This window comes from Lepidochelys olivacea (assembly GCF_965140295.1).
Source record: "Lepidochelys olivacea isolate rLepOli2 genome assembly, chromosome: 6".
NCBI lineage: Eukaryota > Metazoa > Chordata > Testudines > Cheloniidae > Lepidochelys > Lepidochelys olivacea.
The window spans coordinates 121,148,472-121,165,419 of record NC_140416.1 but is presented as its reverse complement, the minus strand read 5'-3'; the positions used below and the strand labels follow the sequence as shown (position 1 = coordinate 121,165,419).

Below are 16,948 nucleotides of genomic sequence, written 5' to 3'. Positions count from 1 at the left end.
TCACCCCGGGGAGAGAAGATCATAGAATCATAGAATATCAGGGTTGGAAGGGGCCTCAGGAGGTCATTTTGTCCAACCCCCTGCTCAAAGCAGGACCATTCCCCAACTAAATCATCCCAGCCAGGGCTTTGTCAAGCCTGACCTTAAAAACTTCTAAGGAAGGAGATTCCACTACCTCCCTAGGTAACGCATTCCAGTGTTTCACCACCCTCCTAGTGAAAAAGTTTTTCCTAATATTCAACCTAAACCTTCCCCACTGCAACTTGAGACCATTACTCCTCGTTCTGTCATCTGCTACCACTGAGAACAGTCTAGAGCCATCCTCTTTGGAACCCCCTTTCAGGTAGTTGAAAGCAGCTATCAAATCCCCCCTCATTCTTCTCTTCCGCAGACTAAACAATCCCAGTTCCCTCAGCCTCTCCACATAAGTCATGTGTTCCAATCCCCTAATCATATTTGTTGCCCTCCGCTGGACGTTTTCCAATTTTTCCACATCCTTCTTGTAGCATGGGGCCCAAAACTGGTCACAGTACTCCACATGGTGGGGTAGCCCTTGGATATCCCTGAAAAGGCCACACAGACACACGGATGTGTGTGTTGTACAGAAACTGGAGCTGACCAGGCCACTGGGAATCCAAATTGAAGATACAAAGTACTGTGTTTAGGCATACACATCAAATGTTTAATTTTCCAGCTGCTGCTTTTCTCAGCAGCATAAGTTAACCTTGGTAAGAACTCCATTGTAACCTCAGACCTGCCCCGTTCATCTCCTGAATTTGGAATAGCATCAGCATTTGAGAGACTTAGCTGCATTTTCCATCCATTTCCTGTATCTGCTACATTGTTGATCACTTTTGTCCATCTGCAGGGTGTGCGAGACTGGATCTGCACGACTTCTGCTTATGGGATGGTGGAGCCCCAGAAAGAGGTGTGGTTTGAACAAAAAAGGCAGGAGAAGCCAAATTCATAAATGTGGCCTATGCCACCATCTGAAAGGAGGAGGATCTGGAGGCAGTGCATGAAGTATATATTATAGCCAACCCGCTGTGCATGTGAGCTTATATAAATATGGCCCTTCTCCTGTTCACGTGGTAAGTGTATCAATGGATTTGTATGGGTAGTTAGAACCAGCTTTCCTCACCTCTCTGAGACATTACTGGGAAAGCCATCAGGTCAGGGTGCCTTTCCATTGCAAAATCCTACGGGTGTTGACTTTCAAAGTTGTTCAAAACTTTCCTTCGGCCATCAGCGTCTCATACACAAGTGTATTTTGTTAGCTGTAGGCTGATGCCTCAACTAGATATATACACAAGAAGGGAATACCTCCCAGGCTATAATCAAACTGTGGCGATGGTTCTCCTGAAATAGTGGGTGTTAGAACGAGTATGGATGAACCTCCAAGAATGCAAGACACAGTCCATTTTCTTGCCCATGATATGTAATGAAAAGATTATTGAAAATCCTGTTTGATCCTCAGAATCCAGAACATGGCATACTTCAAGGGAAAAGAAACATGGAAGGATACATCAACTTACGGGCCCAATTTGAAGACCCCTCCCACGACCACATCTGCACATGAAAATGAAAGAGCAAAATGTGACGCAATTTCCCCTGCCTCTGTTTTACATGGAAATCCACGGTTATTTTGAAGTTAAGTTTGTGAATCATCAAAAGGGGAGATTCAAGAACCAAGCATGACCTTGCAGCTAAGCCACTGCACTGGGGCTTGAGAGATCCGGATTCAGTTCCCGACTCCGCCAAAATCTCCCAGTGTGACTCTGGCAAAGTCACTTCATCTCTCTATGCTTCAGTTTCCCAGCTGTAAGATGGGGTGATAACACTCCCTTTTGCCCACACTTTGTCTTATTGATTAGCGTGTAAGCTCTTTGGAGACAGGGTCTATGTCTTATTATGTATTTGTACAGCACCTAAAATAAAGGGGTCCCAATTTCAGCTGGGGACTCCAGGCATTACCGAAACACAATTAATAGCATAAAATAAAGAGTACAACACGATTGTTACTTGCAGAAGTCGATTTTTCAAGCCATCACAGCTGGAGCGTGCTAATAAATACCAGGAAAAAACAAAATTGGTTGTTTCAGTGTTTCAGAGAAAATGAAAAGAGCCCAAACCAGCACCTGCTAGTTCTGTTGGACAGCCTGAGCGTCCCTCCCTGTATAGTAATGTGCAAACCTCTGCATTTCTCTTCAAACAAATTTACATTGGTGAAACTAATTTACAAAGCCTCATTCCCTTTCGCTAGGAGACTCAAGCGAAGCCCAGCTGTGTGACGGGTTCTCCTCAGTTGCGACATAGCAATTGCCGTATCTTTTCCTAAAACTATGCCGGGAAATTGGACTTTGCAGGCAAATTTTTGCATGCAAAAAACAATCTGCCTAAAACTTCTCCGGGGCCTGAAAACCAGGAGAACTTGATCTGTGAAGGCTCTACAGTGGCAATATGGTCGGAGCAAGAGTAGGGTTGCCAATGTTGGTTGGACGTATTCCTAGAGGTTTCGTCGCATGACGTAACCTATAATTAAAGATTAGCCTTTAATTCCTGGAGACTCCAGGATGATCCTGGAGGGTGGCACCCCGAAGCAAGAGGCTGAGAGCTGAAAGGGGTTGAGCATTAACACAATGGAGGAGCCACAAGAAGGAAGAGATCCATCTCATGGCAGTCAGGTTTGAAGTCTTATTTCCCTATGGCAGCTCAGACCCTGGCAGTTGGGGGCTGAGCCCCATAACCTCTCAGATCCCTCCCCTTCGAATAAGCATGAGTTAAGGGCAGCCAGACGGACCACAAAGAGTTTCCTGACCACTCCCTCCCTCACCCCATAAACTGTTCTGCAAGAGGAGAGCACTGAGAATAACATTATTACCTCAAGCCAGGCAGAGCTCCCTGTGGACAGGCCTTAAAATCACTATTGACAGCTCAGTTGAAATCATGCAGGATTATTAGCCTCTGTGAGTTCTGTCCTCCCCTCATTATCCCCACTTGCTATAAAGAGGAGAACAGTGCACGCAATGGAGAGACCGTCCATCTCGTTGCTGTCATGATTATATTTCAATAGTGCTTACAGGCCCCGTCAAAAATCAAGGCCCTGCTGTGTTAGGCCCAAACACAGAGTAAGGGGAGAGCCTCGGCCGTTTGTAGCAGAGGTTCTCTCTTTGTCCTATTCAATGCCACACATTTCAGCTATCAGGAGTAGACAAAAACGATCCCCTGACTACTGCTCATGCCTGTTTGAATCAATAATCAGCCTCCACTTCCTTCTCTTTTTTTTCAAACTTCAGTTTGAATCATGCACATGGGGGGGGGGGGGGGTGAGGAGGATTAAATTTGCTATAAATTCTCTTGGAGCCTCATGCTATTCCAATCCCTGAATTAAATCCACTCAAAGTCGAGGCATTGGTCTGCTAGCCATCATAAAGAAAGCATTCAATCGCTATGAAGTCAGTCAGATCTGCAGAAAACACACCCCAGATCGGTGGGCTTTATGACAGGCGCACAACAGATACCTAAGAAAACCGTTACACTTGCAAAGCAAGCTAACACTGAGTAAGTGCTTAAGGCCCATACAGTGCTCCAGCATCTCGCAACCGATGTGAGCAAGGTTAGTGTCTATTGTTAATTAGCCAAGACAAAGCTAAAGCAGCATGTCTATGGCAGGCAGCACTCAGCACAAGCCTCTGCACTAACTTCAAGGAGAGCAGGATCGAAACCCATTTGTGTTGTGCAAAACATGCACCTAAAATAATCTTCCATTTAAATTCCTCTTAAAAACCTGGGCCTCCCTGCAGCCGAGTGTAATTCACAACCCCCCAGTGTCCTTTAGCCAGCTAACGTTGTTCTGATCACCAGCAAGGGCACCCGTACCGCACTTGACATGAATGACATTTCCACTGGGGTCAGTGGTACAAGGCGGGTCTGAAATATCTTACGCTGACATAGGCCCTCGGCCTGCAGTCTTTTTTCAGGATCCCCGCTATCTTTGGACGCAATTTTGGATTGCTGGATTGCTTTCCGGTGTCTATCCACACATGTCGTGCTATTGTAGCCCTGGTGGTCCCAGGATATGAGAGAGACAAGGCGGGTGAAGTGATATCTCTTATTGGACCAACTTCTGTTGGTGAGCGGGACAAGCTTTCAAGCCCCACAGAGCTCCTGCCAGACCGAAAGAGCACTTGCGGAAGCTGGAAAGCTTGTCTCGCTCTCTCTCGCCAACAGAAGTCGGTCCAATGAAAGAAATTACCTCACCCGCCTTGTCAGACAGATAGATAGATACTGGCATTCCCCCACATATTATGCATTAAAATCCGCTAAGTGTTTATAACACAGTCAAAGCAGTTGTGCAGTAAGTGTAAAAACGCTCCTTGGCTATTTGACCATTGCTTATTATAACCGTGCGTGGGTCAAACGTGGCCTTGAAGGTTTTGCAGCCCAACCATTGCAGGGCTGGGCTAGGGCCGGAGAGAGGCCAAGGGAAACCCACCCGAAATAGGGGGCTGCAAAAGGCATAACAAGCTGGGTGCTTAATTGTGCGCTTTACTACAGCAGCGTCCCTGGGAGGGCTGGCCACCTGTGGGCCACCTGTGTGCACCATTCTGTGCAGCCCCTAAGCCCTACTTTGTGCCAGTCCAATGCAAAACAGCAACAGGCAGGCGGGGGCAGACTGGTTTTTATAACCCTGACCAGGTTCCTCACCTCAGTCCCCTCCCCATGCTGCAAACACAGGGCTCTGCTTAGCTGTACTAGGGGGAGCATTCCCCTCGCCGGCCATCCTCCCAGGACAACTGGCCCCAGCGAGCTTAAGCAGGTGGATAGGTGTGGGCCTAAAAAGGCATTAAAAAAAAAAACACCCCACCTCTGGCAGGGAATTTTTAAATCAGCGCAACACCCACCTCCCCTCCCCCTCCGAAGCTCTTTCTTGCCAAGCTGGGTTTGTCGCTGCTCCTGGGCCGGGGACCGGAGAAACTCCGCCGGCTCCGGAGGCCTTCGCCCCGGGGGGGGGGGCCGCCCCAGCCGGGGTTTTCTCCCTCCAGCCCAGCGGCACAGATCGGGGGGGCTGGAACTGCCCTGTCGCCCCGCTGCGAGGCGCTTCCCCCCCGGAGCTCCGGCCACTTGCAGATGAAATTCTTTCTTGGGCAGGGCCCTGCCTGCTCCGCCGCAGCCATCAAAGGGCAGGCAGCAGGTCGCCGCCGCCCCGGGCCAGAGATCTCCCGGCTCAGGACAGGAATGAGGGAGGGGGCGACCCAAGAGAGCCTCCTGGAGCCCAGCGCCGCGCCCTGGCTCGCAGCCACACAGCCCCGGGGAGCTCCCCTGCGGGAGTCAGTCCAGCCACTGCAGCAAATCGGGCTGCTGGGCTCCGTGTCTCCCTGTTGGGGCTGCAGGGGGCCGGGCCAGGCTGGCTAGCGGGGAAAGACGCTGCAGGACCCGGGGGGGCGGGTTGAACCTGCCCGGGGCTGTTGGCCGGTAACAAGGAGCGACGGGTGCGGGCTGGGGGCAGAGGCAATCGGGCTGCCTGGGGGTCAGGGGTCGGTGTGAGCAACCCAGCGGGCCCACCGCCCCAGCTCCCCGCGATCGCGGCAGCGGTGCCTCTGCGCGCTGGCAGCGGATGACTTGGTGGGGGAGAGAAGGTGCAAAGCATCTGGATGAGCTAGTCCCGGGCCTCCCGCTGCGAGCCCTGGGGGCTCTCAGATCCCGGGGTGTGAGTCCGGGGCGGTGCTGAACCTCTCACACGCAAACAGAATAAACCCCCGTGCCCCCCCCTCTCCCCCTTCCTCCCGGGGCTGGCCCGAGGGGCGAGCAGGCTTGCAAGGGTTAAGGGAGGCGCTGGCCTTTGTTTTCCACGCAGCCCAAAGGGCTGGGCCGTTAACGAGGTAAATGCAATTCGCAGGATTTCACGGTAAATTCCCCAGCCCCCAGAGCTGGCTGCACAAACAAGCCGCGTTATCCGGTCCTGACAAGCCGCCAGCGAGGCTTGGGGGAGCGGGAGCAGCTGAGTGAGCAGCGAGTGGGACCCGCGCCTGGCCGGGGCTGGGGGGATTAGTTCAAGTCCCAGGCGCTGGTGGGAAGCGGGCACCGCCGGCAGGCGGGGGGGGGGGGGGCAGAGCCCGATCGCTCCGGATCGGCCCCTGCTAGACCCAGACGATGAAAGCAAAAGGGGGCCCCGGGGGGGTAAAGTCCCTCTTCGCGGGGCGTTTTCCAGCGCGATCGCCCTGGCCTGCTCGCGGCTCTGATCTGGCCTCTCCACCTGCCCTCTCCGGGGAGCGGAGGGCTTGGCAGCCTGGCTACGGCTGGGCTGGTCGCTTTCCACCCCGCTGCCCGCTTCGGCGGGCTGGAGAACAAAAGCGCCCCGTGCCTCCCCCGGTCCCTTTCCCTGGGGATACGGCCCCAGCTCGCGCCGCCCGCCCCGCCCCGCACCCAGCGCTCAGCCGGCTGCAGACTGAACCCAGCTTGCCAAGAAAACCCCGCCGGAGCCAGGTGACGGCGGGGGCGGGGAGGGGGAAATCCCCGGGAGTCAAAGCGAGAGCCGCCCTAGAAACACCTCCCCTCCAGCCCAGCGCCTGCACTCCGGCGACGGGGCCTCGCTGGGCTCTTGAAAGCGAGAGGGTGCTTGAGTTTTACGCGCATCCCCTCCCCTTCCCTGCTGCAGGAACAGCCGCAGGTGGGGATCAGCAGAGCCCAGGGGGAACCGCGTCCGAGGTTTTGGAGGGCCGGGGCAGCGCAAGCGGGTCTTCAAAGGCTCATGCAGACCTTCCAAGAAAGCAGTCTCCAGCACCGCCTCCCCTCCCCCTTTTCCTTCCGCCCCCCCCCCCCCCCAAACAAAACCTCGAATCGCTTTGAACGCGGGGGCAACGAAGGGATCACAATCCCCGCCGGTTTAGCATAACCCCCCGGGTAACTCGGCCCCGCTTTTCACATGCATTTTTTTTTTGCAAACGCTTCCAACAGGTTAGCAAGGCAAGTGTCACTCCCCGGGGCTGGGCCTGCCTGACAAGCCCGAGTTCCCAGGCTTTCCCCGCACCCCCACGCTGCCAATCACCAGAGAGAGACTATATCTATCTCTATATACTTAAATAAAGATCATTTTCAATGGGAAGGAGCCAGGCTCCTGCTCCGAGCCCCGCCCCAGCCTGTCCCCCCTAAGGCGCCAGGCCCACGGTGCCTTTACCTTTCAAATAATGACTCGCTGTCGTTTTTTCTTTTAATATGTCGTTATAAATATATTTTGTCAAAATATAGGATCATTATTGTCAAACCATTTGCACATAAAGTCATAAATAAGGTCAAGGTGAACGTTTAGTTTAAGATCAGGGTCCAGCGGGAACACGCAGTCCTGGGGAGGGGAAAGGGGGGGTTAACGGCACCCGCACCCCTCCACCACCATCTCCTGGTAGTTTTTCAGGACCACTTTGTCGTACTCGTCCAGGTACAGCATGGAGATGGCGCTGAGCTCCGTGGGCACGCAGCAGGCCTTGGGGATGCTGGCGTTCACGGAGTTCACCAGGGTTTGCACGATGGCGTGGTTGGTGGAGTTGAGGTGGTCGGCCAAGGGGAAGGGGCAGTCCCCGTGGCAGTAAAAGGCCTGGTAGCCCGGGGGGGCCACGATCCAGTCGTTCCAGCCCACGTCGCTGAAATCCACGTAGAGCGCATGGCGGCGGCAGTTTTTTTTGTTCTTGCGGGGCCGCGGGTGCTTGGCGCTGCGGCGGGCCCGGCGGGTCAGTGCGTGGCCCCTGCCGTCGTGGCTGAAAGTGACCAGCAGCGGCCTCAGCTGGGCCCAGTCCCCGTCTCCTTGAGGTAAAGATCGGCTAATCCTGACGTGGCTCCCCGGCCGGGCCGGCTGCAGCGCGGTCACCTCCACCGCCAGCCCGTGGTTGGGCTGCTTGTCCTGGGTCCAGCGGAGGACGGCGGGGCTCACGTCGAAGCTCTCCCACCGGGACACGTTGTGATGCACCAGCCGCGTGTCCAGCAGCCGGGTGATCACCTGCCCGCGGGCCGGCAGCGGCTTCATCACTTCGTAGATGTTGATCCGGTGCGAGCCCCGTTCCCACGCGGGGCTCTGCGCTTCCAGCTGCTCCCGGTACAGCCGCAGCTCGGCCGAGGTGATCACCTCGTTCTCCGGCACGCTGCTGAGGTTGAAGAGGAAGCGAAAGCGGGGGGTGTCGCTGGGCCCGGGGAGGGTCTCCAGATGTTCTGCAAGGAGCGGGGTGGGGGGGGGGGTAAAAACAGAGCGTGTGAACGTTTGGGGGAGCCGAGACACAAGGCCAGGTGAGTCAGGGCACACGGCTCCTCCCTCCCGGCCACGCTGCTTCACCTGTCCCTAGCCCCGCACGGAGAGAGCTCAGCCCTCCAAAATGCAAAGTAGCAACATTCCCCCCTCCTCCCCCCTGCTCGCCAACGCATCATTTCCACGCCTAACCAGCTCCTGCCCCGGAATCCCGCTTCCCCACCGCCGGGCCCTATTCATACGGATTTACAGACGGGGGTGTTTTAAAACCAAGTTTCTTTAAAACACTTGTCCTTCCCCCTCCCCCCCGCCTCCCCCCGAAGGATCTTGCTCACAAACTGTGCCCAGCGATTGGGAAACACAGAGCCGTGCCTTGTTGATCCCATAACCGGGGGGGGGGGATAAATTCCGACACAGCAATGATGCCGGTGGATTAATAGCTCCGCTTGACTTTGGAAAAGAAACATCCGCTACGAAACATTTGGATCAGATTACAAGGCCCTATTGAACGAACCTCACAAACACGCTGTTGTCGGTATTAAATTCAAGGAGGTTTTTTATTTTCTTTCTTTTTTAAAAAAAAAAAGAGCCCAAGCAGGCAGCGATCGCTTTGATATCTCAAAACAAACACACACGGGACGCGATGGGGGGGATCTCGGTTACTCCGGAGTTGAATCCGGAGTGAATTCCGTGGGAGCTCGGAGGGGGTGACACGAGTCGAAACCCAGAGTGACGGGAGGAAGCAAAGCAGCCCTTCACACCAACGGGTCAATTTCAATCTCCGCGCAGGATGCTGGAAAACGCAGCCGCGGGACTAGCCCAGACCAGCGGGCCGGGGGGAGTCCGCCTTCAGCCGATCCAAATCCCGACCGCTTCCCGACGCCCCCACCCCAGGGCTGCAGCACTGACCTTCATGGTGGAAACTCCTCACGGTGTTGGCCCGGCTAGTCGATCTCTCGGGGTACCGCAGGCTGATGTCCTGCAGGCTTTCCTCCTCTTCCCCGGACTGCAGCCGGTAGAGGTCCAGCATGTACGCGGGGACGACGGCTGCTTTGCTGGGCTGGGGCCGCCTTCGGAGCCCGAACATCTGCAGCAAACTCGCCTCGAAACCCCGCAAGAGTTCATGGCTTTGCCCAGAGCGGCGTCCAGATCCTGCTTGCGCCTGGAGTTCTGCAACTTTCTTCCTCCCCGTCTCGGGTATCAAACTGGCATGGTTAGTACCTCCTAGCAGAACTTGGCATAACAGAATGACCATCAGCATTCGGTTACCAGGAATCATGGTGTCTCTGGGGTTTCCAAAAAAAACGCAACAACAAACAAGGAGGGTCAAGATTAAAAACAGCCACCCCACCCCACCCCCCCAAAACCCGAGCCAGCAGCGGCTGCGAGCGGCAAACGCGTCTCAAAGGCGAAGGAATCGCCTGTAATGGACTCGCTCGAACTTGTTTACAGCCGAAGAGCCCCCACAATCAGATAGCCGCTACCCGGCTCATCTGCTCGGTCCCTGCTATCTTCGCAGGGATCTCCGCCTAACTTCTTTCAAGAATAAACAGTGAACATTGGGCTTAGATAGAATTTCTCCTCTCGCCTCCTCCCCGACCCGACGGATCGCTGGAGTGCAGCTGATCGGGGGGCCGGGGGGGGGGGTCTCCACGAGCCTGGATCACAGGGCAGAGGGAAACAAAAAGTGACTTGGCCCCTTTTATTATTTTGCTGGCGCTGTCCCTTTGAAGTGAGGCTGCAGCTTCGCCGCGGCCTTCAAGGGGTTTTGAGAAACGAGACATGCCGCGGGGGGGGGGGAAGTGACTTGAATCTAGGGTCACTGCAAAGGTAAGACAGAGAGAAGGAGAGTTTGAAAAGTCCCCGATCTGTTAGCAGACGCGCCTGGGAGGGGGCTTGCGCGTTACAGTCCGCGAGGGGTCAACCCCGGGAGCGAGGGGAGAGCAGCGAGAGACGTTTACACCACTTCCAAGCCCAGGAGCAGGAGGAGAAGGAGAAGGGGCTACTCACTGACAGCAAACAAGGCATGTAAAAACAGTCCATGATTCTTGCCAGCCAATCTGGAACAAACGGGTGGAAAAGCTCAGGGGCTCGGAGGCGCTTGGCTGCCGGGGCTGGGACTGCGGAGCGGCTCCGAAAATGAATATTTGAATCCAATGAGCCTCCAAAGCGGACTGGCTCTGTTTTTCTTCCAGCCCATGAGAGTCACGTGGCCCCCAGTCACTCCTCGCCCCGCTTGTCCGTCACAGCCAGGCACCGCCCACTGGGCTCCAAAAGGGATGTCCCGCCCCTCCGCCCCTGTCAATCTCCTGGCAAGAGAAACCTCCTCTTGCCAAGGGGCAGTGGCTGCCCTGATCCTGGCACTAGTGAAATCCCATGGGTGGGGGTTGAGGGTGACTTCAGTTTAAAGCCCGATCCTGCTCCCACTGGAGACCCCCCTTTCCCTTGCACCGACCTTGTGCGTCTAGAACCGCAGTGCTCCAGCAACTGCCCTCCCAGCCCCACCCTGACCCCACAACATCCCCACTCCCCCCAGGCCAGCCCAGCCCCTCCTCCCCTGCAGGCCTGCTGCCACCCTTTGCATCCTTTGCAGAAGGCTGCGCTTGTGTCATGCAGCCTGTGAGTGACACCCAGGCGCCATCGGTTTTTCCCAGCAGGTCTCCCCCTATAGAAAAGTAACCCCCATCCACTGAGCGCACATTTCCCCAAGCCTTACAAAATAACCCTAGCAAGAGGACCAAACGCATGGAGGGGCTCAACCCTTCCCTAGCCTGCAAGAAATCTTGCCAGCATTAGGTTAGATGGAGGGGTGGGGGTCAGTCAAATCCCGATGTTCTTAACAAACCAAGGGAAGGATTTGCCAATAGGGCAGAGGCCTGTTTTGCTGGGATTAGAGCTCCCATCTGAGTTTAAAAACACAACTAATAAAACCCAAGGCATGGTCAATTTCATCAGCGCCATAAAACAGAAGAAAACTCACTAAGCTTTCCCTAACATGGAGCTTCCCATGAGGGGGGCACTGGGAAAGTCGTCTTAGCTTCTAGGAGCAAGTCAAATATGAAATAGCCTTTGGGATCAGGTCCTCCCCCACCCCTGGGTTTGCAGGAGGGTGTTAAGTTAATTCTTACCGCTACATGCGGGCTTCGGCAAGTTCCTTCCAAGAACCTTACATCTCAACAGCTCAAATAATTTACAGGCGTGTAGGGACGCTGGAAGCATGAGTCTGTCATCGGAAAGGGCCTATTCAAAAACATTACACAGTGTCAAGGCAAAAACAGGCCAACACCTTTCCCAGCGCTCTCAGACCCAACGCCTGTGAAGCAGGGCCAAGCTCAGCCATTAGTTCATCAAGGAGAGCCACAGATCCCAGCTAGTCCACGCCAAGGCAGAGAGAGGTCCCCACCCATCTGAGCCTGGGACCAAACCCATCCTAGCTGCTGATTCTGTCCTCTCTCGCCCACCGCCCCACTTCACCTTGGATATTTCACTTGCCCCTTGGGTCGCTTTTGTGAACTCGCTAAAGGAGCAATACAAAAAAAAAAATCTTTTTGGACAGGCAATAGAGCCGATTCACCCAGCAATCCCGGCTCAGCGCTGCCCTGAAAAGATAAAGGGCTATTTAAAGGAGCGATCTCCCTGGGGACTGCAGGTGCAAGAGCGTTATAGGTGCCCTCGTTCAGGGCTTGATGGGTTTTAAAAATGAAACTCTGACATTTTAAAATGCAGGAGTGAGGGGGTTTATTCCGAAGTAACTCCGCGATTGAAGGAAAGCAGGTAAATCCTCCGCTTCCTCCAAGTCTGGAAGGCAGGCTCCTCAGTGACATGCGATTGAAAACAAAGAGTTTAGAGGAGACTCTAAGAAGTGTGAATAATGAGATTTCAGATGGTCCAGATGGGGGACGGCTGGGTCTGGCCCGTCCCTTGAAGCCCAGGATTGTACTTGTAGAAATTGTTACCTGCGGGGAGGGAAAAATGCCCCCCCCCCCCCAGCCGCCGCGATCTCAGGCAGCGGAGCCAGGCGGCACTCCGAATCCTCTTCGAACCACGCTCCTCTGTGTCAGAACTGGGCAGGTGTCTAAGATCAAACCAAAGCGGATTGGAACAGAATCACCCGAAATCAAGACGCACAAAGAGAGATTTTTCCACTCCCCTTTCTCGCCGCACGTGCTTTTTACTCTCTCTGCCCGTCCGTCTCCTCCCCGCACCGGGAGCATCACATCTGAAAGCCTCGGAAATCCTGCCGGGTGTAGCCAAGCGCACAGCACCCTCGGCGAACACCTGGAACCAGGTGTAACCTGCGCTCGCCGGGCGAGAACCAAAGAACGGGCCTGGGGGAGGGGGGGGGTGATCACCCCAAGGAATATGCGGGCTGGGGGGCGCACAAAGATGAGTCTAACTATGCTGATATTGGACACCCCCAAGGATCACTCATGACACTGCCTTTGAAAGGGAACCTGGGGAACCGCCTCCCCCGCCCTAGAGGCGGCAGAGTTTGGGAATGAAAAGCGGCCGCAACTGGGATGGTTCAAGATCTGGTCTCTCTCCCTGCTCCCCACCAGATGGGGAAAGTGGCCTGGTTACCCCCAGCCCAGAGTCAGGTGTGCGGGGGAGCAGTGCCCTTGGGTGTGACAGGACAGGGATGGTGCCGCCCCAATCTCTCACCACAGGTCCATGCACTAGTCTGATCCTTGGCACGCTCTGCTGGAGGGTGCGGGAACCAGGGGGGCACACCAGCAATCTGGGGAGGTACTAAATCGGAGGTGGGCAAACTACAGCCCGGGGACCATATCTGGCCCTTCAGACATTTTAATCCGTCCCTCAAGCTCCAGCTGGGGAGCGGGGTTGGGGGCTTGCCCCACTCTGCGCATGCCAGGGCTCTGCAGGGCTCCCAGAAGCAGGGGCACACAACCCCCTCCACCTATGTGTAGGGACAACCAGGGAGCTCCGCACACTGCCCCCGCAGCTCCCATTGGCCAAAAGCCAGGGCCAATGGGAGCTGCAGGGGCAGTGCCTGCAGATGGGGCAGAGCCGCCTGCCCCCGCCTCCACATAGGAACTAGAGGAAGGACGTGCCGCTGCTTCTGGGAACTGCTTGAGATAAGCACAGTCTGGAGCCTGCACCCCAACCCCCTCCCGTACCCCAAGCCCCTGATTCTCCTCCCACCCTCTGAACCCCTCAGTCCCAGACTGGAGCACCCTCCTGCATCCCCAAACTCTCCTTGCCAGCCCCACCCCAGAACCCACACCCCCTGCCGAAGCCCTCACCCCATCCCGTGCCCCAACCCCCCATTTTGTGAGCATTCATGGCTCGCCATACAATTTCCATACCCAGATGTGGTCCTCAGCTCAAAAAGTCTGCCCACCCTTGTACTAAATGCTAATCCCAGCACTGAGGGGACACCCCAGTCACCTGCCAGTGGCACCCTCGGGCCTTGCTAAAGCCACTTTGCCTGGGTATGCACCAGAGCCAGCTTCAGAAGTCAGTGTCCTCTCTCCCCTCCTTCTCTTCCTTTCCCCCTCCCTCTCCCACATCCCTTCCTCCCACTTTGCCTTCCCCTCCATGGACCAGGCTAACCCACACCAGCCAGGTCACTGGGCTACTGCACGCAAGTCCTGGGAGCTCCCATCAGCCAGCTGTGAGGGTGTCACTCACTCCCCCCACGGCCAGGCTGGACTAGCGGCCCACATGCCGTGGCAATCCAAAGGATGCACCCACGACCTGCCGCTGATTGGTGTGCACTTCAGACACCCGTACATAGAGACTACCCTGATCACAGTAACCACTCCAGCTGACTGCTCCAAGGAGGGATGGACCCACCCCTCAGAGTTCAACCCCAGATCCAAACTGTCCTGAAGAGTGGGTGGCTGGGATCTGGGACAGACACGCCAAACCCACAGAAAAAACACAGACGTTGGGCTTGTTTCTGGCTTAATTGGCTTGTGAGTTGCTTGTTGGCTAGTTTTTGGCTTGTAGCCCACAGGCAGCAAGTTATATCTCCAGGTGGTGCCTTAGCACCAGCAATATTCAGAGCCCAGGAGCCCAGCTCCACCAATCCTTGGGACCCGGCCCCACCTGCCACCCCCCCATGCCTCCCCCGAGTGTCCCCCGGCCCCCTCTTGCTGCCCCGCCCCACGCCTCCTGGAGCCCCAGAGCAGAGCATCCCACTTCTGCCTCTTCCCTGCCGCTCCATGCTGCCTCCCTGCAGCAACTGCTGCCACAGGGTCCTAGCCCCCCCCTTCTGTCTCGACTGCCAGGGCAGAGTGCCAGGGCCTGCCCTTCCACCTCTGACTCTTCCCTTTTCCGGCGGGACCCTCCACCATCACAGGGGGCCCCCCTGCCCACAGTCACCGCTCCTGCCCCACGCTGGACAAGGGGCAGCCCCATCCCTCACCCCCAGTGAGGCTACAGTCAGGGGCAACAGAAGGGGAGGAGGTGCACGCAGCACCCCCCGGCACCCACCCCGTGGGAGGCGAGGGAGATTCCTGGACCTGAGAGGGGCCCTCGGACACATGCAGTGACAGTGGTGGGGGTGAGTGTGCTGCTGGGAGGGTGGGAAAGGGGGGCTCCTCCCCCAGAGCTCGCTGCTGCTGACAGGGAAAGGGCTGGGGGGAGTCCTCCTCTCTGGCCCCTTGTCCTGGAGCAGCCTGCCTGCCCCCCAAACTCATCCCCAGCCCTGCCCCACCTCAGATCCCACACCCCCAGCCAGAGCTTTCACCCCCCCCCACCGCACCCTCAACCCTCTGCCTTAGCCCTGAGCCCCCTCCAACACCCCAAACACCTTATCCCCAGTCCCAGCCAGAGCCCTCATCCCCCTGCACTCCAACCCTCTGCCTTAGCCCTGAGCCCCCTCCAACACCACAAACCCCTCATCTCCAGCCCCAGCCAGAGCCCTCATCCCCCCACACCCAAACCCTCTGCCCTAGCCCTGAGCCCCTCCCACACCCCAAATCCCCCAGCCCCTGACAGAGCCCTCACCCCGCACACTCCTATTCTCACCATGAGCCCCTCCCACACCCCAAACCCCTCATTCCCAGCCCCAGACAGAGCCCTCACCCCCTACACCCGTACTCTTGCCCTGAGCCACTCCCATACCCCAAACCCCTCATCTGCAGCCACATCCCACAGCCCTTACCCCTGCATCCCCTCCCTCTGCACACCCTCCCAGAGCCTGCACCCCACACCCCAATCCCCTGCCCCAGTCTAGGGCCTGCACCCCAGACCTCCTCCCCTACTCAAACTCCCTTGCAGAGCCTTGGGCAGGTGGGGTGGGAGTTTGGGGGGGGGCAGAGTTTGGGCGGGGGCGGATTCTGGGCACCACCAAAATTTCTACAAACCTGCCACCCCTGGTTGTAGCTTGTTACTTCTTTTTTTTTTTATCAGCTCCCGGCAAGCAGGGGCAAGGTGAGGAGAGAGTCGGGGTGCTCAGCGGGCCCTCCTCAGTCCCAGACTGCAGGCTGGGGGGATCTAGTCACATTGAGAATTGGGTTCTTAGGGATTGGTTTGTTTTGGCCTTGTTTTGAAATAGGATTAGCTTGACTTTTGGCTTATTGTGAAAGCCGGGGTGCTTATTTACCGCACAAAAGTTGGGGCAACTGTGATCAGGCCGGGGGCGTGTTGGCTCACCACAGACATAGGCCAGCTGCACCATTCAGATCCGGACTTCAAGGCAGTTCACATATGAGATTTTGGGTCAGACCTGGCTGTACTTGTAACAGGGCTTCCCCTCCAGTCATCTTGGAGGTAGTGAACCCCCTGGTAAGAGCAGGTGATGGACGATGTAGCTTTCGAATGGCAGGTCTACACTGATGGGGGTGTGTAGAGTACAGACACGCACCCCCAGACAGCGCGGGTCTGAAGAGCAGTGTAGACACTGAGGCGCGCCTTAGGCTAGCAGAGTGCCCCATACCCTAGGGTCTGTACCCTACCCAGCTCCCTACTCACCCAAGCAGTGCGTCCCATGTCCACGTGGCTAGTTTTAGCAGCGTAGCGTCCTGCGGCTGGCGCCTTTCGTTGCAGCATGAGTACTGCCTGCTCTCCATAGGAAGCCATAAGTGTCAACCAGGCACAAGTCTCCCTTAGCGAAGGGACTTCCACCTACCGAGAGAAAAAGCAGACTGGACCGCCACATCAGAAACAACGGGCACGCCACCAGCTCCGATCTTTCAGACATTGTCCCATGATCATAATTCAGCGATACCATCAAGCCCTGGCTTTGTGTCGAGAAACATGTGCTAATAGGGTGACCAGACAGCAAGTGTGAAAAATCGGGAAGGGGGTGGAGGGGTAATAGGCGCCTATATAAGACAAAGCCCCAAATATTGGGACTGTCCTTATAAAATCAGGACTTCTGGTCACCCTGTGCGCTATCCAGTTCTATCCAAAGGTCTAAAGCTGAAAGAGACAGAGCTATAGCCAGAGAAGTGGCCATGGATGATTTCATCTCAAGGTTCTTTCATCCTGTTACTTGCAGTTAGCCCGGAAACTGACTCTAGTGTTGTCGTACTGATCTCTTGCATTGCAGATGTTGCTTGGCACAGTTTCAGTCAGCCTTTTCACACATCAATACCTTGCATTGACGGCAGTGGGAAATTTGCTGCCTAGAGGTCCAGGACCTGAACCTACGGTTTCAGCCACCTAGGAGGACTTTGGCCTTCCGTGCTACAGGACCACCTACGTTTAATAAGATAACACAACCTGAAACAAACACAGAAATGG

The 16,948-nt window shown here is 56.0% G+C and overlaps 1 protein-coding gene and 1 long non-coding RNA gene across 2 annotated transcripts; both read right to left on the bottom strand.

The window, feature by feature from the left end:
* Nucleotides 1-7,206: 7,206 nt before the first annotated feature.
* Nucleotides 7,207-10,431, bottom strand: BMP4 (bone morphogenetic protein 4). Its single transcript, XM_084630349.1, has 3 exons — nt 10,244-10,431; nt 9,143-9,519; nt 7,207-8,199 (listed from the first exon to the last, which is right to left on the bottom strand). Exons 2-3 carry the CDS (start codon nt 9,510-9,512, stop codon nt 7,364-7,366), a joined length of 1,206 nt encoding a protein of 401 aa, XP_084486475.1. The 5' UTR covers nt 9,513-9,519; nt 10,244-10,431; the 3' UTR covers nt 7,207-7,363.
* A 936-nt stretch (nt 10,432-11,367) lies between these two features.
* LOC311522787 lies at nt 11,368-16,424 on the bottom strand. The gene is made up of 3 exons (XR_014712183.1): nt 16,175-16,424; nt 12,190-12,308; nt 11,368-11,473 (listed from the first exon to the last, which is right to left on the bottom strand). It is a non-coding gene; the product is annotated as an uncharacterized lncRNA (long non-coding RNA).
* Nucleotides 16,425-16,948: the final 524 nt, after the last annotated feature.